Source organism: Acartia tonsa, chromosome 2 (assembly GCF_053477335.1).
Source record: "Acartia tonsa isolate MP-2025a chromosome 2, ASM5347733v1, whole genome shotgun sequence".
NCBI lineage: Eukaryota > Metazoa > Arthropoda > Copepoda > Calanoida > Acartiidae > Acartia > Acartia tonsa.
In genome coordinates, this window is record NC_137261.1 from 32,411,580 (window position 1) to 32,435,842 (window position 24,263).

Genomic DNA, 24,263 nt, shown 5'->3' on the forward strand with positions numbered 1-24,263 from the left:
TAAAGTAATAAACAAACAAACGAAAAACTACTCCCCCCTAATTTTCATTTTTGTTCAAAATAGAGCAAAGCTAGTGGGAAGGGCCAGTTTGTGCTATAATAAAAGTTTCTTATATAGACTATTTGAGATTTTAGAATAAGTTTTATTTGTCATTCCTGTTTGATACTATTTGTTATTTTGAATAAACATTGTGAAGGTGGGAGGGAATGAAATAAAGTAAATGGAATCTATAGACATTCTTCAATTTTTAGATTGACAATATTTTATCAAATAAAGTTATTTAACTACGACAACTATTTTGCAACTTACAGCATTGACTTTTATTTACGTTAGCTATATGATTTGACAACATAAAATAATACCATATTATTAAGATAATTCGGGTATAGTCCTTTCACGACATCCCTCCATAAGGAGCGATTCTTCGTATTTTTAAAATGGCTTTTTATAGGTTATTTTAGGTTAGGTTAGGTTATATTGTGTTAGGTGATTGCCCCACAGGGTTAGGTAATTAGCCCCGCAGGGTTAGAGCCCCCCGCAGGGGCTAGAAATAGGAGAAAAGCTACTGTGAAAAATACGAAGAATCGCTCCTTATGGAGGGATGTCGTGAAAAGGACTATACCCAATAATTCTTTGTTATTTTGGCTAAAATATACTGGTAATATATTTAAGAAAATATACTGATAATATTTTTAAGAAAATAGTCAACATATCAGGTAATAACGAATAAAGAGGTCATTTTTAGCGTAAAGTTGTGTGCAACGGGTTAGTCAAATGTTCTTATTAGGTCAAACTGTTCTTAATTATGACCAATACGCTCAGTATAAATTTGGTTATAATTATAAACAGTTTGAATTTCACACAACTTCACTGAAAATACGCGAAAAACAATACCCCCAATGTCATCAATTGACCTAACCCTTGATTTTATCAAATATTCCATCCCTGAACAACAAAGTATAGCCAACATGTTCTTGATAAAATGTAAAATATTATACTTAGTTGTCCTATCTCTGTATCCCTACACTGTATAACCAACATATTAGGTAATGATGCTTGAAATAATGTAAAATTTATCTCAGGGCATATGTCTCATCTTTTTCAAATGATGTTAACCAGGAATAAATGGATAGAATATATATTCGGTCAAATCAACATAGTATCTTTAAGTTACAAAAATTAATCAATATTGATTGATCCCTCTATCTATAATATAACGCTGTTTGAATAATAATACAATGAAAGATTATTGATTTGGGAAAGAAACAGCTTTCTACGGCTGATTAAATTGATATGTACTTATCCCTCTATTCCTGACTTTTGAAGAGTTCTTCACTCGTAGTGCTGACAAATTATTCTTGTCCCAAAATTTTAGAAAAAGGGATAGAGACAATAAATAGAAAGGTTAAGAATTATTTTTTCCGATCAAACAAATGTTGAATATAGTCTCTTTCGTGGCACCACCACTTAAGGTGCGTTTTTTCGTATTTTTAGAGTAATTTTTCCCTATTTCTAGCTCCTAAGGGGAGGGGGGGCTCTAACCCTGCGAGGCCAATTGCCTAACCCTATGGGGAATTAACTAACCTAACCTAAAATAACCTATCAAAAGCTACTATGAAAATACGACGAAACGCCAAACCCAAAAAAATAAATTTCTTTTCAAAATTGAATTATTTTCTTTATTTTGCTATTTAGCAATATATTACTATCGCGTGCTTCATACACCAATTCAGGGACACTTAGATACAGGTTAGAACAGTGCACAAACAGCTGTCCGTCAAACCCATAAAGAAATTTTGCGATTATCCTATTATAAAATATTTAAAAAGAATTGTCGAATGTCGAGTACATTGCATAGGTAAATAAGTATAAAAAATTGTCAAATTATTTCTCCCTTTTCCCCCATAGATTCAAAGGGATAAGACATTTATTTTAGATATAACCCTAATTATGGTTAAACAAAATAACCCCTTTTATATGTTTAATTATTGTTGGAAAAGTGTGTAAAATCTCCCTACCTCCCTGATTTCTCCCCTTCTGTTGATCTATCCAGACATTCTCATTAATATTTTTAAAACCATGCTTCACAGACCAAGAACAGAACAACTCAGAGACAAAGGAGTTGCCAATTTTTACGGCTTTTTTCCCATTAGACGTTAAGTAGAATACCTCTAGTTAAGTGGATGTGTGTTTTATTCCAAAAATTCTTGGAAAGGTTCGTTATAATTTATTTAAAGGTTTATGCTATTTTTATCAAAATTGTTGTATGTATGTTACCTAATATGTCTAACATCTGAGCTGTTTTAAAGTTTGTGTTACTCAAAAATAATTTATCTTTTGTGAGATCTTTACAATTTTACCATGCTGATAGTCTACAGTATTACCATCTTTTAAAATAATTATATTTATATAATTTTTACAATTCTATTAGTCTATTATGTATTAACTCTATTATAATCTGATAGAATACAGAACTAATTCTACTCTTTCTATTTTTTTACAATTCTGTTAGTCTCTATGTATTAACTCTATTACCATCTGATAGAATACAGAACTAATTCTATTCTTTCTAATTTTTACAATTCTGTTAGTCTATATGTATTAACTCTATTACCATCTGATAGAATACAGAACTAATTATATTTTTTCTATTTTTTCAATTCTGTTAGTCTATTATGTATTAACTCTATTACCATCTGATAGAATACAGAACTAATCATATTTTTTCTATTACTTACAATTCTGTTAGTCTATATGTATTAACTCTATTACCATCTGATAGAATACAGAACTAATTCTATTCTTTCTAATTTTTACAATTCTGTTAGTCTATTTGTATTAACTCTATTACCATCTGATAGAATACAGAACTAATTCTATTCTTTCTAATTTTTACAACCTCTACAAAGTTTGATATGTAAACTCAGAATCTACACAAATTTTATATTTACTATAAATATTTTGGTTCATAAGAAGCGCAAAAATAGGAATCTGTCTAAGAACAGTTAACAGTAACACAGCAAAAACAAGACACTTGGACTGAAGTTTACTCAAAACTTAAGTGGTCAGATACTGTGCATCAAATCTACCTGACATTTTATCTATTTTAAAAGTACAAATTTATATAGTCTTTATATGGTTATCTAAAGTTTATATTGTTGTATAAACCCTTTTAAGGAAATTAATACAAATGTTTCCTTTTCATATTAACAAATAAATTCTAGAAAACTGAATTTATATAATATGATTAAAAAACTCATTTAAACGGTAAACCTCTCTTATGATGAAAATAGAATTAAGAAGATTCCTACGACAACAAAAACAGCTAACAACACTTATAAATAAACCATTTATCTTTAAATGCATCAATTTACAAACAAAAATGTTTGAAGTATTGTTATATCTTAAATTGTAAAGAATTTTTAGCTTTATCAGCAAAAAAAAATAAAAACCTAATGTAAAAAGACAAAGTAAAAGATGTTTCTACATAGGATCCTATTAAACTTATTACTGTTATTATATAAACATAACAGTAAATTTCTCATACCGTAATTATTAGTATAGTATTATTTGATAGGTAAAGGTTTATTAAAATAATGTTAACGTAAAATACGAGCAAGTTATAATATTATATAAGTACAAAGGTTATTTTTGTCTGAAGCAAAAGATCTTGGAACTGCTGGTCCAAATTTAATTTACTTTTAAGGGGTGTTTTATGGCTATATTCTAACCCCTCATTAGCAACTAGTCTAATATAAAAGAATATTGATTAAAGCGGCATATAGTCGACATAAACCAATGTAAACACAAGCATCCAAGTTATGCAGGGATGCGGAAGCCAGGTGGTGATGTAACACTTGAGACACAGACATAATCATAAACACAATCAGGGATTGGGCTATGTAATCGCAAGAAAAAAAATAAAATCGTACAATAGGAGCAAAGCTGTCAGAAATGAATGTTATTATGTCCGTGCGACATTCTACTGACTATAACTTTCTAGTTTATTTTCTTAATTGATTGTATAAAAAAAACTCTATAAGCTAATAATTATGAACATATAAAGAAATGTACGTTTTATATTTTTATGTAATGTTTCAAGCAAAAGTTATTAAGAAATGTTATCTCTGAAGTAGGGCAAAAACACACTTCCAAATACTTGTGGTTATCTTCCCACTTGAAAACAAATGGTCTTCATTTAGAGACATAAGGCTCAGGTAGGGGGAGAATTTATCAAAATGAGAGGGAAAGGAAAGTTTTGTTCTCTTCGAAAGGGGAGAAAATGCCTCAATAATTGGGAGGTGAAAATTGTCCATGGGGGACTTTTTTCATGAGAGGGCAGATTTTATCTTAAATTAATGGGAAAAAATAAAGTAACATGCTAAAAGTTCTTAAATAGGTAAAAAGTAAAATTTTCAAAATATATCAAATAGCCAAATCTAATACCTACATAGGTAAATATTTAAACCTAACTTATATTGTTCTCGGTCAGAGTCATAGTTTTGTTGAGGGGGGGTACTAAAATTTTCAAAATCAAAAAAAATATATCTCAGAGGATAACGCCGAAATTTTCTCAGAAATAATGCTTCTCAGTTTACGTTACTGCACTATTAAAAGCAAATTACCCTTAATTTAAATTCTTGAGAAATGTTACTTACAGTAAGGGTGATAAAAAAATTTCTTCATTTTTTCCCCTAAACTTTAAACAGTGATTATTTTGTAGAAAGGAAACCATAAATAGTTTTTCATTTAGTTTAAAATGTACTAATAGAGTTAGGGCCCCACGTGTACAGCCCCTCGCAGGGATTGGGTATTAAGAAAAAAATCCACCACCCCCCATTATTTTTCATTTATTTCCAAAAAGGCACTTTTAGGAAAAGCATAAAAACTCTTATTTGATTTCTCAACAGATATTTCAGTTGCTAGAAAGTATGGAAACACTACTTTTTTAAACATTTTGTCTAGATTTAGCAGCCTTGCTGGCAGACATATAATAATTTTTAATAAATATGTAAATACAAGATATTTGGACCCACAGAAATATTAAAATTACTCAAATACCTTACAACTTGGATACTTTTAAGAAGCGAAGCTTCTCTAAACTGTCAAAATCATTGTACCATTAATATATAATATTACCCCGTCAAAATAGAGTGTATTTATTAAATCAGAAAAAATATGAACTCATATCTCATAAGAATCAGTGCGTGCACAGCGATTCACCAGGAGGTTGAAAAACCATTAAGAAGTGACAGGAGTAAGGCAGGCATTCCTAATCTAAGCTATACTCCCCTACTGAAAGACACATATTAGAGTATCTTTAATTCAATAATATGTCAGTTATTACCATTTAAATTGGATTAAAATGTCGAGAAATAAAACTTCCTATAAAATTGGTTCTTAATAACCATGACTGACCACCTTTTATTAAATGCCAATATAAACGATTGAAATTTCATGTCGACAAAATTATATAAAATTTACAAGACTGAGTCTAATTTCAAGTTCAATTTTCATCCACTAGGAGTTACCGCATAATTATGACAAGAAAAGCAAAGATTATTTATTTAAAATTTTGAACAACTTTGCGTTCATAAAGTTTTTCATAAAACATCTCTTTATATGATTTATTTAAGGCTGAATTTCCGTGACCTTAGCAAAGCAACTGATAAAAATGGCCATGAATCAACTCACTTCAGGAGTGGCTTTATGAAGAACTTTATAAAGGCAAACTTGTTTAAAATTTTAAATAAATTATCTTTGCTTTTCTTGTCATGGTTATGCGATAACTCCTAGTGGGTGAAAATTGAACTTGAAATTTTCAAATCTAATTTTCTTAAAAAACGGCTGCATTTTAGATTTTATTGAAAAGTGAAATGAAGTTACCTAACCTTAGGTAATCAAATGCACTATGTCCCAATTTAGGTTCTGACACTAAAGTCAAAGCACCTATGAACGCAGTGTGCCTTAATGCAGAAATGGTAATACAAATACAAGGTAAATCAAACTTGGCAGTTGGCATTCAAAAGAATTAGGACAAAAATTGTAAAAAAAAAACCAGAAAAACGTTCATAACACTCAAAAATGCAATGAAAGTAAAAACCAGAAACTATAATTAATTATTCCATGATACATGAATTATTGTTAAATGAGAAATTAAAGGCCATAGGGCGTTTTCAGATTTAACTGGTAGGACTTGCTTTTTGAACCAAAGGTATCAGGTTTTAGAAATATACATCAGACAAACAACTCTTTTATGGCATAATTTTTTTCATGCTTCTCAATCTCAACAAACAGCAGTAGTACATTTAACTTTTTTCTTCATGCTTTATTTTACTATATTCCTGTCCTTCTCTCCTACTTCTGCTATCAACATTTCTTAAAGCGAGGAAAAAAGTTTTAATTGATTATAAATATATTTTTATATAGAAGATAAATGGATGGATATACTTTAGAAATTGCAGTTATATTTGTGCTAGTGGCTTCTATCATAGCCTCAAATGGACATATTCTTTCAATTGACAAGTAAATTTATTGTTAGGGAGAGTTTATTTTAACAATTATCAACTAAATCTATTTTTAAATTAACAATTGCAATGGTTTCATATGACTATATGATATTAAATAAAGCGGTCATGGCTAAATACTACTAGAAACCCAATTTTTTTGCAATGGCATTATGACTAAAGTGCATGATAGTTTAGGGGGTTAGAGGGAAAGATGTAAAGAATGTTTTCTTCGCCTCCCCCGACAAAACCTGTGCACACGTTTCTGATTCATAATATTTTGTTTATATTGAACACATCTGTCTATATATGATATTTTGATCAATTTTCCGTCTTAGGGAAAGAACAGAAAGTTTTGATTCTCAGCAAGTTTTGCCTCATTTCCTAACCTCCATGAATATGCCCCTTGAAGCAGACAAAGAATTTTACATTCTGCACTGTTTGCATTTCAGCCAAAATTTTCACAATAAGTTACCAGGCAAAATTACAAATTTTCTGCAACAAATATTTTATTTCTAAGGAAATAATATAGTAGTAATGTAATACTGAGTAATACTATCATTTGTTAATCTACAAACATTTACAGAAGAGTCTACTTTTGATTTTAGAAGATGATAGTTTTATGCTATTTTATGTGCGCCCCCCTATTGCACAAAAGTGTTGTTATAGGATGGCAGGATTGTAACCAAACAAATTTACCATTATCATAACTATCGAAGTAAAACCGTTTTTACATTATTTTTTTTATTAGGTTCCAACGAGTTTGGAAATAAATTTGACGTAGCCCAATTGTCCTACCTTTGATTCCTGTGCCGTTATAAAAATGAGAGATTATCCATCTATTTTTTTAGGGATTTCCTTTCCCACTTCTCCTCTCATATCTCTCATTTTTATGACGTCACAGAAATTAGAAGTAGGACAGATTGGGCTTCGTCACAAATTTAACAAAATATTAATTTATGGTATGTGTCCATCGGATAGCAAGGCTATTATCGGATATCCGCGAATCAAAAGGTGACAAACATTGGGCAACAATATATTGTTAGCTTTAACCAACCCTCCTTCAACATAACCAATCATCAGAAAAAAATTTGATACATGGATAGTTGGATTTAAATCTGTATGTATATGACTGTAAGACAGTATGTAACTTTAGTAAGGTATTGGAAACTACAGGAACGATTATTATATCATTTTCATGAAAACTTGATATTCTTAGAGGGAGGGTGTCTGGTGAATTAACAATTTCTATAGATATGTGGGTCAAGAATTATAAGTTAACCCCCCTCCCACCAAAAAAAAGTAATGATTACAATTAATGAAAAAAGACTTAATTTAGTTGTGGGGATCCCTCCACTTTGGGTGTAGATTCATATTTCATTCAATTACAATAAAATATAAAGTATTCTATAAATTAGTTCCCTGTATGTGTCACCAAGAAATAAAAAGGAGACAGGAAAGTTTGATGCAAAATTAATAATTTTCGGGAAATTACATTTTTTATTCTAAAATAATGTGCAACTTTTCGTTAATGAAAAATATGGTAGTTTTTTATTTCATTACAGCTCTGCTATTAATTTTATCATAATACAGAATGTGTAAGACTAAGATGACCGTATAGTAGTTTGTCTTTTTGTCCATCTATTGAATCAAATAACCAGTTTTTTTATATATCAGGAGAGGAAAGGTGAAACATAAATAATTTACCTGTTTAGATAAGGCACATGATAAGTATTGTCTTCACCACATTCACATTTCCTAAACGAAAATTAAAAAAATAAACTTTTATTTCTAATAATATTGATTACAATGTTTAAAAATCCGTTACTAAAATCTAGATGATTTGGAAGTTAAACGTAGAATTGCACTGCTCATAAGAATAAGCTACGTTTGTTAGGATAACGCAACGTATAATCCCAACATGGGTTAGGGTGCAATATGTGGTTGCAATTAGGGTTGGGCCGGATATCCGGTGTGGCCGGATATCCGGCCATTTTCAATATCCGGCCGGATACCGGATATTGAAACTATCCGGCCGGATATCCGGCTCTATAATTTTTTATACTTTACACCAAAAATCTCTGCTTTTTAAAATTTTAAATGGCTATAATTTTCTTATTATTGAAGCTAGAAGAACATTTTTTCCACACAAGTTTAACTTTATGTAAATTTATATAAGATTTCTGAAGAAATTTTTTTTTGCTACTTTAGTATTTGGTAATTTGGCCGGTTATCCGGCCGGATATCCGGTAATTTGGCCGGATAACCGGATATTTGCCGGATATCCGGCGTTTTAAATCAGCCGGATATCCGGTATCCGGTATCCGGCCAAAAAAGTATCCGGCCCAACCCTAGTTGCAATCCCTTGCAGCCTTATGGAACTGTTCATTATATCTTCCTTATGACTCTTTGATTGTCTGGTCCTTTTCTTAAAGTCCTTACCCAGAGGTATTTTGTGTTGCTTCTGTTTTTATGTCAATGAATTTTACCTTTAATAATTGTAAAACAGATTACATACCTAACGTCTCTAGTTATGACTCGGATTAGACCGAACTCGAACCTAACATCTGACACAACCACAAAATGATGTTTAGAAATAATAAAACCAACCTGGATAAAAGGAAGCCAAAAATAAATCCAATGATAAGGGCACTAACACAGCTAGTCGCAACAGCCATCGACAACTGTTCTGTCGTATACCTTCCCTCCAACAGCATTTCATCAACATCCCCACTGAGACCTCCACCAACTCCGCCGTTACGGCGTGCAGCGCTGTCTTGGTCTAAAGCATCAAGACCTCTATTGATACTAGCGCCACTGTTTTTGACATCATGGGTAAATTGTTCGATTAACACGTTTGGTTCGTTGTCACCACATTGTCTATGCTTTCCGTGTGTTATATTTTGCAGAAATTCAGATGCATATAGAACCTTAACTTGGCTGTTGGCCTCACAACGGCTTGACAGTATGTTCCAGCCGCAATATGGATCTCGCAGCCCGACACAGGTGGAACAGCTGACGGCTACGGAGCAGCGGTGTAGTGGCAGCTGCAGTAGCTCGTCGCCGGTTGTCACAATTAGCTGCCCTTCAACTAATTTTAGTCCTGGTAAATAATAGAATAGTAAGTAATTGTAAAGTAAATTGGAATAATTAAAATATTAGAAATAATAAAAATTTATGTAATTGAGGTGAAATTTACAATATTCTTTTTGCGGTAAATATTAAAAATCAACTTGCACTCTTAAAAAACAAGCATGCTTTTATTGTTATTGATAAAGAAATTTAAATCATTAAATAATCACGCATTAATGCAAAAAATATTCAAGGGAAACGTCTTTCTATAGAGTTAACTATTCCATGCCTAGAATAGGTTCCCCAAGCGGAACAACTTGTAGCTCCTCAATAACATGCGGATCCTGCAGCTCTTTAGATTGATTCAGGGCTTTGGCCATTTTCAGCACTTGTCCGCGGTCTGTTCCGATGAAAATGACGTCATAGAGGTCTGTGTCACCGGTCTTTACACCGGGATCTATTACTATCTCACGGAACAAACCAGGCTTCCTGAAAAAACGAAATTTAATCAGCTTATATACCTAGCAAATTCTTTGATAAGTAATTATATAAAACGTCATAGTCTAAATTTGGGATTAACTCATTTTTTTAAAGACTTTCAAATTAAAATTGTGCAATTAAAGTATCAGGGATGCAAAATTAGACGTGTAAGCAAAATCCAGTTGAGACAGAGCAGATCGTTCTACGATTTTCAGGAGGTACTCCATTGGACCAGAGAAAAATAAACAAATAGGCGGGACTGGGAGATGCGAAGTCTTTAAATGTCTTTTTAAAACAAAAAAGGTCCTTGAACATTAAATAGGCATTCCATTGCAAAAAACGCGATCTTTGGTTTGTTTAAATGTCCATTTATTTAGCATTTTCAAGAATGTCAAGCGTGGGAAAATTTTAGAATGTGGGAACCATTTATTTTGATTTAAATGGTACATATGATTTTCATTTAAATTCATTTTTTGGACCGCTCGATCATTTAATACCTTGGGATTTAAATATCCATTTATGCTAAATTTTGTTTGCTTAAATAACTCATTCTCCATTTGTTCGATTAATGAGATATTTATACACACAAACAAACACAGAAAAACAGCCACACAACACACACTCACACTCACATATTCTCACACACACACACACACACAAACACACATACAAAAAGACACACATCTAGCACTGCGACAATATTCTGAGCTTTAATTTTCTTACAATAATTGGTTCTGTTCTATGCAGAAATAATTGGATTTAGGGATATGCCAATGGAGAACAAAATAATTGTTCCTGGTATATTCAGAGTTACAATACGATAACCCGTGATTTAAAGGATAAGACAACAACAATAAATTGATGTACGATAATAAAAAAATAACCATCTTACGTAGATTAAAATTATTGGTGGATAAGTTTAACAACTAAAGCCTTTAAAGTTTAAAGCTAACCAATGAGATAACGTCTTCATAAAACTTAGAGTACCAGTGTAATTCATAGTGCAATGTCCCCTCTCCCTGATTAAACAGGATAGGTTCATTTAAGATAAACTACTCTTATCCAAATGTTTCCTACATGAGATAGGAGTTTAGCACTTCTACATTTTAGTGTTGCCTAAAATGTAAATTTGAGCTTATTTTAAAGTTAACATATGATAATATGACCTAAATTTCATATTAAAACCTAATCAAGAAAGTGGACAATTGATATTAAAAACAAGTTTTACATTCAAGATTCAGGTTACACAGACGAATATAAGATCTTCTAGGGTAACATTGGTTGTTGAAACACCGCGTCATGACTAAAGACGTTAAAAATGGTTCCTACTGCTAATATGTCAGTTGTGCGACATGAATAGTTAGAGTGCTTTGGCCCAAAACAGGCACAACTAATTACCATGCACAGTTAGGACTTCTCATACAAAGGTCGTGCAATCAAAGGGTTGGTTGTATGATGGGTGTTAATTAGCCTAATACAACGGGTGTTTGGACAGAAAAGGAGACATTTGGCTCCCCTTGGTTATCCTTGGATGTTGGACCATGGCGTTTGATTGTCATAGACAGCATCTCTGCCCGTATGAGGTAATTGACGAGGTAATCATCGACTACCTTCAGTTTAAAACTTACTTGTAATACCTATTTTAACTTAGTTAGGTTAAATGACAGTACAGAGACTAAAAACTTTTTTTAAGGGATAAGGTAATTTTTATTCAAACTAATATAATAAATTTCTTATAATAACTGTTGTCTCTATCATTGAAGTTAATACAAATTTAGTAATTTTATCCAAAATTTGACTCAAAGGCTCAAATTATGGAGAAAATATAATTTGCCTGATATTGTAATTCTTTAACCTAAATTTTGTAAAGCTGCCGCAAGAGGTAATATATATTTTTTACGGGTAACTCTGACTACTAAATTTATTAAAAGATTTGCATATTGTTTGAATAAAAGTTTCATGATGATCATTTGTTATTTTTTTTATGGCCCTGAATGTCCTTGAGTTTCAAATGTAGAGATCATAATTGTAGAAAAAGCTTTTCAAAAAGTAAAAATATGTTTTTATTAAAAAATTAGAAGACATTCTTTGAATATAATGATTCTAACATGACATACTTGACTTCCCAATAAAGAATTTAAAAATAGTACTAAAGATGGTTACCGCTTGTCACTTGTGATTTAAAGCCATATTATTCCCTTAACGGCAGCCTCAATTTCAAACTCGTTTGATAAAATTTCTATTGAAATTTAAAGATTGTCGACAATTTATTGACTGAATTTTATCAATTTTTAACAGCACTGTTTGGTATTTTAAGTTTAGAATTTTCATTTTTATATTTGAAGCTCAAAACAAAAAAATAAGCTATTAATATGGACAATAGACAATGACATTACATAATTCAAGTTGCGCTAAATCAGTATACATGTGAATAGGTATGAAAGAAACCTAATATATAAAAAAAATCATAGATAAATTTTGTTATTAATTCATGGCTTTTTCTGAAGCTTGAAAGTAAAGGAAAAAATAGTACATACATAATTTTCTTGTTTACTATCCGTTTTATCAATCAAACACACACAAACAACTCTACAGACCAGTACAATACACAACAAAAAATTTACTCTTTTGTCCTATAGTAAAGTCCATAAGCGCAGCCACTCTATCAACGATTTTATAACAATCCTATTCTGATACTTTTGTGGATAAATTTGGAAAACTTTTCAGCAATTAGCAAATTTTACAATTCTAAAATTAGGCAGAGTTTTAGTTGCAGCATGTTTGCTTTTCAGGGAGGTGAGGCAATGCCTAAAAAGCTTTAATATAATAAAATAAAGAGTAATAATAAACATAATAAACAGGTTAATTTTAGAATCTATTTAATTCTATCAAAGTAAAATGTTAAATAATTGTGTTTGTTTGGAGCAAAATATGTTTGTTTGTTTATGTCTGTTAATTAGTTTGTTTTTGTGTCTATGTTTGTTTGTGTGTATGTATATGTAATTGCAGTGATAGCGGGGACTAAAGATATTGACAACAGTAAAATAAGATACATGAAAATGTTAATAAATACATATTGAGGTGTGATTACCTAATTACTTTAAACCCCTCCTAATGTGCATCCAAATTTTGCAGTTGAAACTATCTATCTTTCTATATCTTCTAGTTATCTATCTATTTAACCAGTCAGAAATAATTTTCAAGGCTATGCTTGTCTAAACTTTTTATGAATTAGGCCGGGAAGGATATGCCAACTTAAAAGTTTCCACAAATATTTGAGCTATTAAAAGATCAGATACTCTTCACCAAATGTTTGTCTTTGTCTGATTATCGTTATACATGCGACATTGGAATAATTTTGACAGATTTATAACTTATGTATTTGTATAATAATAAAGGTACTAAGAAAGAGAGGTAATGTCTGATTGAGCCAATAAATGAATCGCATCGGAGCATACATGAAATCTCATTGGTTGAATTAAACTGAAGTTTTCTAGTTTTTTCATTAGAGTTAACTAGAGCTGTTCTTTCAACTTTTACTCGAATCAAGTCCATCACATGAAGTACTGCCTTCATATTGTTGTTTCACATCTATGTTTTATCTGTGCATTAATAATAAATATGCTTCATCTATTGCAATCGTTGTAAAATAATAAAAATCCCTTTATGAATTTAAGTTAATAAAATTATATTTTTTTCCTTAGTTTCTATTAAAACAAAAAATAATATCTCGGATTTCAAATGTACATGATTTATAATCTTTAATTCGCAATTCGTATCTATTATAAACATTTAAAATACATAAATTCATAATTTGTTTGATGTTTACCTCGAAATAAATTATATAAAAATAAAATAACAACAAATAGCAATACAACAGTACGTTCCTTACGTTTTCAACAGGACCTAGCGCTGTACTGTGTATACACTGTACACACATGTGTAAGAGGAATGGGCAGATTTTTTTCATTTTGTTCATATAAAGAGTCAGCTGTAAATAGTCACATTTCTTAAGATAAAGCTTTTCTCACGTAAATTATATCGTGTTAAAATTTATTTTCTAGTATAGTGTAAAGCATATTACAAATCCTTTAATAAATTAGCTATGAATTGTTGAATTCCTTAATATAAAGTTAGCTTTCTAGAAATTATATATTTTAAAGTTTTTTGTCAGCTGGAGGAGTTCCTTTGTCAGATTTACGAAAAAGGGGTTTACACTATAGTTCTTCTCTCCTATTTCTATTTGTATGATTCAGTTTAAATGCTTCTTGACTGCTATTCATTGGCCAAATTTTACATTTGGCCGCCAGCTGAGGCTAGTTATATTTCTTTTATTTATTTCTTTTGGGCGGTTTGTGGTACCCAACCCTCCCCCCCCCCAAAAAAAAACTAATAACCTTATCAGGACCTATGTGAAGCTACCCTGTAAAGGAGAAATATATCAGTTCAGCAGTTAGCGAGATCCTTCGGTACAAACAATGAAATATACTGAGATTATGTTACTTTATTATAAGGATATAATTTTCTGCTATTTTTTCGGAATCCTTTTTTTGTGTTCATCTATCTTCCCTATACGTTATAAAAAATAATAAGTATGTACATTTATTTAGGCAATTTCACATGTAGGATCTTGTATTCTAAGGAATAAACAGAAGAATAAAAGTATGGTGTTTTTGTATAATGCATGAGGATTTCAAATCGAACTGTTTAAAGTTGGGTAATAAAAAAATTAAATGAAGGGCGAGATATTTAAAAGTTTTGTGAGAAGCGCTGGAAAGTGCCATGTGTGAGGTCATAAAAATACATCTTCTATCCATCTTTTTTAGGGGTTTCCTTTCCCACTTCTCTTGTCTCTTCTTATTAGACGGCTGCAGATTGTTGAAAAAAAATCAGCAAGAGTCGATTTTTGCTTTCTTTCTTGTTGAACGGGTGTCTTAGGATTCATGTTGCAAAATGAAGCTCGACGAAACATAGCTACGGCAATTTTTGGTGAAACAGTTCTTTTTCTGAAGATATGAGTCTCCATCCATGAATTCCCCCCTTTTTTTCTTTGGTATATTTATCTAGTACAAGGAAAGGGCGGAGATAATGGATCCAATTCATTTCATACATTAGACACCAGAATAAACATGAATGTTAGTGGGTCTCAATTTTATTCACAACTTACACAAAGTTTTTTTTAAATGCGTTACAGTCATTTTAGATTTAGCAATTCAGAAATTTTAAAAGGGTGTAATTTAATGAAAATTATAAGCAACCCTCTAACAAAAGTACATGAATACATACTACATAGTACATATTTCACATGGACTTTTAGAAATAATAAAAATAAAATATTTATTATTTTAAAGGCATTTAACTTCTTTAAACATTAATTTACCCGAAAAATCAACATAATATTTTCTTTCTTTTTCTTTTTTGTATTACCATTCAAGTGGGAGGGCAAGGAAAGCAGTGAAGGGGATAAAACATATTCATTTGATTATTTATGTGCATTTATACTATATACATATCAAAGAAAAAAGGATATAAAAATGAATATTATTTCATGGCATTATTTTTTTTTTGGGGGGGGGGGACAGAAGGCGTTTTCATACTTCTCAGGGTTCTTGATAGGTTTCGGGAAAGGCTTTTTTCTATATTAAAATGGGAGGGTTGGGAGGGGGAGGTAACCTACTTTAGTGATTTGTCCCAGGGAATAAACTAACCATTTTCTATTTTAAATAAGGTTTGAGCGGAGAACACGTTTGACACGCAGTCCCTACAAGCTTGGGTGAAGCCACAATTCAACGATTAAAAACCAAATAAAAAAGAATTCTTAGGCGATGTAAAACTATTTTTAGCGTTTTTATTCATCCCCATATCTCTTAATACATACACAATAGAAAACAATATTGTTAATGCAAAAACAGTTTTTTTCTTCTTCTTTTCTTTTCTCCATAAATAAGAATGACAGCATCTGTAAGTAGCTTTTAACAAATCATAACAGATTTGGTAGTAGTTTTAGTACAGCAACTACTCTAAAGTAAGAATATGCACGTTAGTCTCACCATACATATGAACGCGTGTGACACAGTATTGGCCCTCAAATTGAGCTCTATGTATTCCCAATAAAACCGGTTACTCCAGTATACACATAAACACTCCTTTTAATACAGCGGCTTCAGCTTACAGTGATAAAATACAATAAACAATCAAAATTTTATCAGCTTATATCTATCTTTACTTGTAGTGGATATAACTGTCCTTGTTAGTAAAGGGATTAGATTTGTACTGTGAAATAAATGTACTTGATGCTTCACCAAGAGAGGGGAAAGTGGAAAGGTAGATTACAGTTTTAGAGGGTCAAAACCATAATCATAGATTATATTTCTGCTTCTATAAAAATGGATTCAACTCCCTAACTGTAATAGTTTGATTTTTAAAACAATTATTTTTTATTTGTGTTGACAATAAGAAATAATTTTGAAGCTTTTGCGAATTAATATAAAATACTGATAGTAGGTGGACTCGTGGAGGTATCTAAAAAAGAAGAAAATATCTAAAACTCTACACGTAATAAGTTTAGTGTCATGTGACATTGGTTAGGATCATATAATCTCACGTTTCTTACAGCACCTGACACAAAATTCAAACATTTTCTAATGTTTTCATAAAACTGCAGTAAGTGTGTGTGTGTGTGTGTTTTCTTCGTGTGTGTGTTTCTTGGTGTGTGTGTGTGTATTTTAAATGTATTGAATTGGTAAAATTTTGAGCATATTTACTCAAACAATACAATCAGAACAGAGATAGGTTATATGAAGAAACAAGGATGACACCACTCATAAAAGCCAACTTCTACAGATCAGACGGTGCGATGGAACAAATATATTAAAAAGCTGAATAAATATTGACAATAATTTCACATAAAAAAACTGGAACACATTTAGGTGAAGCGTGTTTGAAAATTGTTTATGTTTAAGTTATGCTTTTCAGATTATACCTAATTGTTATATGAATTCCTATGCAAGCTTGTAATGAATAGAAATAATCGCCTCTAAAGAATTAATGTTTCTTTTATGGTCTTTATCCGAATCTAAGCAATACAAGCAACAAATTTGAAGGGCTTGGCAACATAAATATATAGATATTTGCTTAACTACAACATTTATCATTTTTTGCTTTGATTCTGCAGTTTTTTAGATCTTGACGGACAAATTACAAAATTGTTTAAATATAATACTACCAACCTTACATATAGATCCTACTCTTATAAAGTTGTTCATTACAACTTATATACATTGAGACTAAGTATGCTTCTTAAAGTTTGTACATCTAGATTACTTATACTTAAAAAATGGGTACATGTTAAACTAAATAAAAATTATTTGTAGCTAAAGAATATGAATCGCTGTTGACCTACAACCAGTACGGTTACATGTAATACATAGTAATGGTTTAAGTTGGCTGTCGATTTTATTAAAATGGTAGTTAAAATAGCAGCACTTTCAAGGGGTTAACTTTAGTGTTTTACTTTTGATACTTTCAAAAAACATATCCCCCATTTGAAAGCACTGGTAAACTATGTTATTCTAATTAATTTCAAGTAGTAAAGTGACGGTAACTGTCAGTACCACGGATTATAGGTATTGGAGAAGTAAATTACATTTAAAAACAATTATAGGCAAAGTAAAAAACATTATGGGTAAAACTAGGTGAATAATAAGTCTACAAATACACCTTTATCAATGTCATATTAAAACTACTGAAAAGTTTATGACAACTCAATATAAAATTATTATCGTTTACAATATCCCTAAAAACTGGTAATTATGCCTGTTTGTAATTTACTATTTAATTAAGAGTATAGTTCCCCATTGTCTATCTACCTCTTGAGTCTGGCAAGTTTATTACAAGATGCTGTTTCATGGTATAATAACACTTCATCTCCCATTTACCTAGTTTGAATTACTTGTGGTTGTTATTTAACTGAAAGTATGCAGATATAAAGTTGGAAGTTTCAAATGAAACCATAGTCTAAAAACTCAGTTACACATTATTTTTAAATTCTTTAAGCATTTTAGTAGCATATACATTTTAAGATTTACATTTGGTTACAAAATCAAAGTAACAGAGCTTCTAACAAAAATAAAATAAAAACTTACTCTATTGTAGACCGAACAAAAACCGGTTTTCCGCCAAAAAACGCGGGAACCGCCTCGTCCATGATGCTGTGGTCCTGTATGAACCGGACACTGTTCTCTGGCAAGGCCTCTGAGTTGACCGCACACTGCCCTGGCCGAGGCTCTGGCACCTTCAGTAAAAAAAGAATTCTGTGAGTATCATAACTAAGAAAGTTAAAAGAAGTTTTTTATAGTGGCATTAAAATATACTTGCCTTCCATTGGCCAATTAAAATGTAAACGAGCCTACCATTGGTAATTTAGTCTAGGTTTTGGCCTGTTATTGGTCATTTGTATTGTATGGACCACTTTAAAGTTAAAATGAAACGCCTAGCAATTACACCAAAAATAGCTGGTGCCTTGGCAAAATATTAAGAAATGGTACTCATTGATGAAATATTTTTCAGTAAAGGTTTTTTATCTGTAGGACGTTAGAATAAATGGGATACAACTGTTTAAGAGGCTATATATGTCGATTCATAACATTACAATAATAACCTTATTAACTAAAAAAAAATAATTTTAACAAATTATGGAATTACACTTAATGTTTAAATTCATTATTTTTGTATATCTAATATCTCAGAACCGTGAATTTTAAAAAGTAGAAAGATACCTTTATATCACGGACAGGGAGCCAATTTGAGTTGGCGGTTTCTTGCTCCTTGAACTGACCCTCGAATGTTCCAAGAATATCCTAAGACAAAATAATTTTTTATCAACTTTTTATGCTTATAAATGAATAATCCTACTTTAGTGTAGGTTGCTTACTATTGTCCTCTTTATTCTTTTTAAGTAAATATTTAATCATTAAAGACACTTTGAACTTAGAATAGCGTTTGATAAAAAAAAGAATATTCGGATAAACAACTTAGAGATTACTGTATGTAACTAATTTTCTTTAATACTGATGTTTTATATTTAAAATGTGTGCTTCTCATAACGATATTCTTTTAAAAATCTTTGTTTTAGTTTTGAGCTGGTATCATATTTTAAGATACGTCAAAAACAAAAAATAAGAATAAATCTGTTTCTTTACCTCAAGCTTAAATGCGCAAATTGCATTTCCTCCGATAGAATTATCCGGTGTTGTGAAAACGGCGTAAACTAAGGTCGTCTTTGCTCCCATATAATCACCAGTTATCAAATCACTCACAGATTCTAAAAACAAACAAAATTATGATGAATAAGGAAAAAATAAAATTAGACGCGCTAGGTATAAATGCGCCTAAATAAAAAAACACCTATTATTTTATCCATCCTCAAGAGTTTAGTTTTTAATAAAAAAAATCATAAAAAGCCTTTCAAATTAGTACAAAGAAACATATCAAAAAGTGTACAAAAATGAATGTCAATGTATATTCTAAAAATAAACATAGGATAATAAATTGTTTTTTCGCACAAGCAAATGTAAAATGTTAAAGTACAAATATAGACACGTTATGATAAAGACCGGTTCTAGGCCATACTGAAAAATTATGTATTATATAGCATCATATTACAGACAATTTACCACAAATACTTTTATAAAATTATAAAATTAATATCAGTTTTGTTTCGGCATCTCGGGGCTAACAAGTTTTAATCTTATAATTTTTAATTTTAATATCCGCGGAAAGCTGTCTATTAAACGAAGCGATAAATAAATAACAATTATCACTAAAATTATGATTTGTATAAACGGAAGGTTATTGAAACGAAAGGTATATAATCAAAAAAGACAGAAGGCAAATACAGACAGAAGAATAGACTGGGTACATTATCGTCGCTTCAAAAAAAAAATTTAGGTTTTTTACTCCGCCAGTATCCTGATGTTAAAGTAAAAGTAAATCTGTGAAAGAATGAATTCACAAAATATTGGAAAAAGAAGGTATTGAAACATTTCAGCTATAACCAACATTGATACACATTTTTGTACTTTTTATAATTCGACTTTAATGACAGGAGAATACTAAAATTTTCTCTACATAGGGACAGCGGAAAGTGTCATGTGTTACTTCATAAAAATCATCCATCTCTTTTTTAGGAGTTTTCTTTTCCGCCTTCTCCTTTAATCCTTCCCCTCTAGACGTATTTTTATGACGTCACACATGACACCTTCCGCCCGCTATCCCTATAATTTCATTGTTTGGGCGAACACTCACTCATTTTTGTTAGTATCAAAAGTCATTTAAAATGATGTTCAAATACGTAAAGTTAATGTTGGGCATCAAAATCTTTACTTTGCCGTTGACGTAAATGCATAGAACTATAGCCAAATCGTCACACACTTACACTTTTTCACACACACTCACACACACACATACACAAAGACTAACAAAACTTCCAACTTGAGGATTAAATAAAAAGCCTGATTTAACCTCTCCCTATTATTATAAACATTGATTAAAAATAGACTTAAACCATACAAAAATTTAAACTTATAATTCTTTGGGAAGCCTCTCTCTCAAATAAAGAACTCAATCGGTTCAGTGATTAGCAAGATCTCAACAGACAGATAAAGAAAGCATTACTACTTTATATAATCTGAAATAGGATAACAGAAAGACAATACTTACGTAGATGATCAAAGTAGAACGGATAGTCCCCTGGGATAGAACAGTTCAGACGAGATTTCAGATAGGTTGTCCAGCGTTGCTGAAAATATTTTAATAGAATTAGAATATTCAGAAATTTTTCTATGATATGTGAGTCAGTTTACTAATTAGTCTGTTTATAGTCTACAAATATATTCTTTGATTTCTTAATCTTCCTAATTTTACTTGAACAAGGGGGGGGGGGGAGTTTTGACACATTTGCGTAAACCTATAACCTATCCTCTCAGTCCAAAGATAAAGCCTAGGTACCAGGTTTACGTAAATGTGTCAAAACTCCCCCCCCCCCCCCCTTATTATTCTCAGCCCTCTAACACTGTACGGTTTCTTTTTCTTAAGCTAGTAAAAACAAGCATTTTTTTTTTTGGGGGGGGGGTATTTATTCTAGGTATATAAAATAGCTATAAACTTTACCATGGCCTAAAAGGATCTACAATGTAAAGAAGAACCATATCGGTTCAGCGGTAAGCAAGATCCTTCGGTGCATACAAGACAGACACAAATCCTGCTACTTTTAAATTATTGATATTTTACCACAATATTGATCAAACTGAAAAAAAACATGGTAATGTTTACCTTAAATTTATTAGGACCACCTCTATCTTCCTTACAAACACGTCCTACTCGACTGAATACACTCTGAAATTAACAAAATTCATTAAAATTAACAGAAATACTTACAATTCTAAATATGTATTTTATATATCTGTGTAATCCTCATACAAAAGTGATTAAAACTTTTTCTGTCTTTACCAGAAGACCCTTTACATATCGAAATCTCTTTATTAGTGAAGCTACATATATAGATCCCAGGAAAGTGTATATATCCTCAAGTCTCTCAACCCTCTGAAGAGAAATTATTCCTCATTCCTCAGGTATTGCAAACACAAAATACTTTACAATGAAAGCTAAAATTTTGATATTTTTTTGACCCATATTCCTTTTAGGTGCCACCAGTGTCCTCTAGTGGCGATGCAACTCTTAAATACAGTGTGTCGGAGCCGTTTAATTTTGATGCGGCTCCGGCTCCGGCTCCTACCTTAAAACTAATATATAAATTTTTGTTCATTATTGAATTTGATAAAATAAAATAAATAATATAAGATATTTTGCTTTTATTTGATTAAAGCTATATAAAAGTAGAAGGATGTGTGTCTATTTGTTAAGTAACAATAGTTTGTCAGTTTATTATATGGAAATAGACCGTTGCCAAATTATAATAGGTATTACTTTAAAAAATCATTTTTAGATAATCTGGAGCCGGAGCCGTTTTAAACGAAAAATACGGCTCCGGCTCCACCAAAAATGTTGCTGCTCCCGGCTCCGAAACACTGCTTGAATATAAAAGTGGCAAAAGTAAGTATATCTAATGGACCAATAAATGAGTTTAAATTGTTGGATTTGTGTACGATAAGGTCTCCCTTGGGATTTCAACTACGCAGCAATTACTTCAGGATAATAAACTTTTATATCGACATTAGATTATTGTTATCAAATTCGTAGCAATTAACATCAATTTATCGCAAAAAATATTAATTTACTTATTGTTATAATTGTAATTTAAACAGCGCCTTTCTCGTTTCTAAATATGCTTTGTCTATAACATTGTACCTTTTTGTCCTAAAACTCAAATAAAATTTATCAAAAATCAGATAAGTAGGTTGAATATATAATATGGACGTACGTACTTTCTGTTGATGTTCATAGTGTTGCTACGCTTTCTAAATCGTACCAAACTGTTACATGCAAAATTTGAAATCAATTGGACAATTTTAGATAAATTAAATTAACAAAAAGAGCTAACCGTTTAAAAATAATATATCATTGGATTGTAGAATTCTACACAACAAAAAACGCACGTCTACAAAATTTGTTAATTATAAAAATCCTAATTAAAGGGCAATTAGTGTCAAAAAATGAGCGAATAAACAAACCCTAGCAAAAGTATGATGTGATATATCTTCCGCATAAAAATTATATTTTATTGAGTAAAAAGTTTATTGAAGCTAAAACATTATTAGACAATATGATTTAATATGATCTTCCGAATTTGGCGGCTGTTTGAATTTTATATTTGTATGTTTGGGGCGGAAATGTTGGTATACCATATTTGTATTGGGGGAAATTTGACTTTTCTTACACGAAACATATTATTTATTTTATTTGACTTTATGAAGGAAAATTAACCTGCTTCATAATAATGTTTTAGAAATTAATTGCTTTGCCTTTAAACAAAAAAAAATCTGCATAAAAACGTAGTTTATAATAAAAATAATTACTATTAGATTTAAAACAGTTTTATAATATTGCAATCTTTTTTTTAAAATAGGTTTATATTAAACCAACAAACATAGCGTCCATTTACTCGTGGAAAAAAAAACGGTTTTGTTTGCCTTGAACGAAACACAATAATCTTGACATCGTACTACAGTAAACTTAAGCAATAATTATTTCTTAAAACCATACCTATTTATTTTATAAATGAAAAAAAATCCAGTCATAATATAATTTTTTCCTAAACTTGCCTTTTTGTTATTAATAGCAAACAATTATTTTTTAGCTGTAGGAGTGAACATAAATTAACATGCCTATTAAAACAAGAATAACAAAATTGATGTAAGTAAAGCTTTACAAATGAATACAACTACATTAACAAATGTAGAGTTGCAGTGCTTTCACTATTGATTGAAACAATTTTGAACGGAAAAAATTTTAATAAACTGCCAAATAATTGTCTTGAAGTTACTATCTTAAAAATGAATGTGATAGAACCATTATATCTTAATAGTTTTTTGATGGGAAAGTAGAAGTTTTGGTAGGTAGAAGAGTATGTACGGGCTAAAGCAATTGATTTTAGAGCTTTTATACTAATATATAATATAAGCTGAGGTAAATTGTAACATGCCCAATTACCAAATCTACCTATCCATTAAGAACTTTACACACGGACAAGCTCTAAATGTAAAAAGGTTTCCTTTTAAAAACTGTTTATTTTCTGGTTATATTTATGAGGAATCATTGTTGATTATTTATTTGTTTTAGCAGTCATGAAACACCTATTAATCTAGCATTTTATTTAAAGTTGGGAATTAGAGTTCACTTTTCTTCTCATATGTCCGGGGTGGTTTCTCTTGTTCTCTTGCCTTCCTACATGCTAGGGCGCAGCCGTTAGCAATGTGTAAATAAATAAGTTTACATAGCTAATAGTTATATTTACAGGGAAGCTCAACAACTAATAATGACTATACTGGTAAATCTTCTATTTGTAATATTTTGTATCTTAGTTATAAAAATTCTAAAATTTCTCTTTGAGGTATGAATCTTACTGCTTTTATATAGGCTAAAAATCCTTTGGTTTTCTAAAACATTCTGGGTTTTTTACCAAAAACGGAAAATTAAATTAATTAAAGATCCATTTAAAAAAATTATAAGTATAACAGTTGATAATAT

The 24,263-nt window shown here is 30.7% G+C and overlaps 2 protein-coding genes across 3 annotated transcripts in view; both read right to left on the reverse strand.

Moving 5' to 3' along the window:
- The window catches only part of dock (SH2/SH3 adaptor protein dock), a 592,107-nt gene that overhangs the window by 446,382 nt on the left and 121,462 nt on the right, over window positions 1-24,263 (reverse strand). The window lies entirely within an intron of this gene.
- The window catches only part of LOC145311020 (semaphorin-1A-like), a 77,887-nt gene that overhangs the window by 6,756 nt on the left and 46,868 nt on the right, over window positions 1-24,263 (reverse strand). The window contains exons 9-16 of one of the 2 annotated variants that reach the window (XM_080150505.1): window positions 21,390-21,452; window positions 20,778-20,856; window positions 19,259-19,380; window positions 18,836-18,916; window positions 18,203-18,351; window positions 9,868-10,067; window positions 9,117-9,609; window positions 8,214-8,264 (exon numbers count right to left, since the gene is read on the reverse strand). In XM_080150505.1, coding sequence (XP_080006631.1) covers window positions 8,214-8,264; window positions 9,117-9,609; window positions 9,868-10,067; window positions 18,203-18,351; window positions 18,836-18,916; window positions 19,259-19,380; window positions 20,778-20,856; window positions 21,390-21,452 — 1,238 coding nt within the window. Of the gene's footprint in view, window positions 1-8,213; window positions 8,265-9,116; window positions 9,610-9,867; window positions 10,068-18,202; window positions 18,355-18,835; window positions 18,917-19,258; window positions 19,381-20,777; window positions 20,857-21,389; window positions 21,453-24,263 lie in introns of both variants that reach the window. The other variant, XM_080150504.1, reaches the window with a different exon arrangement.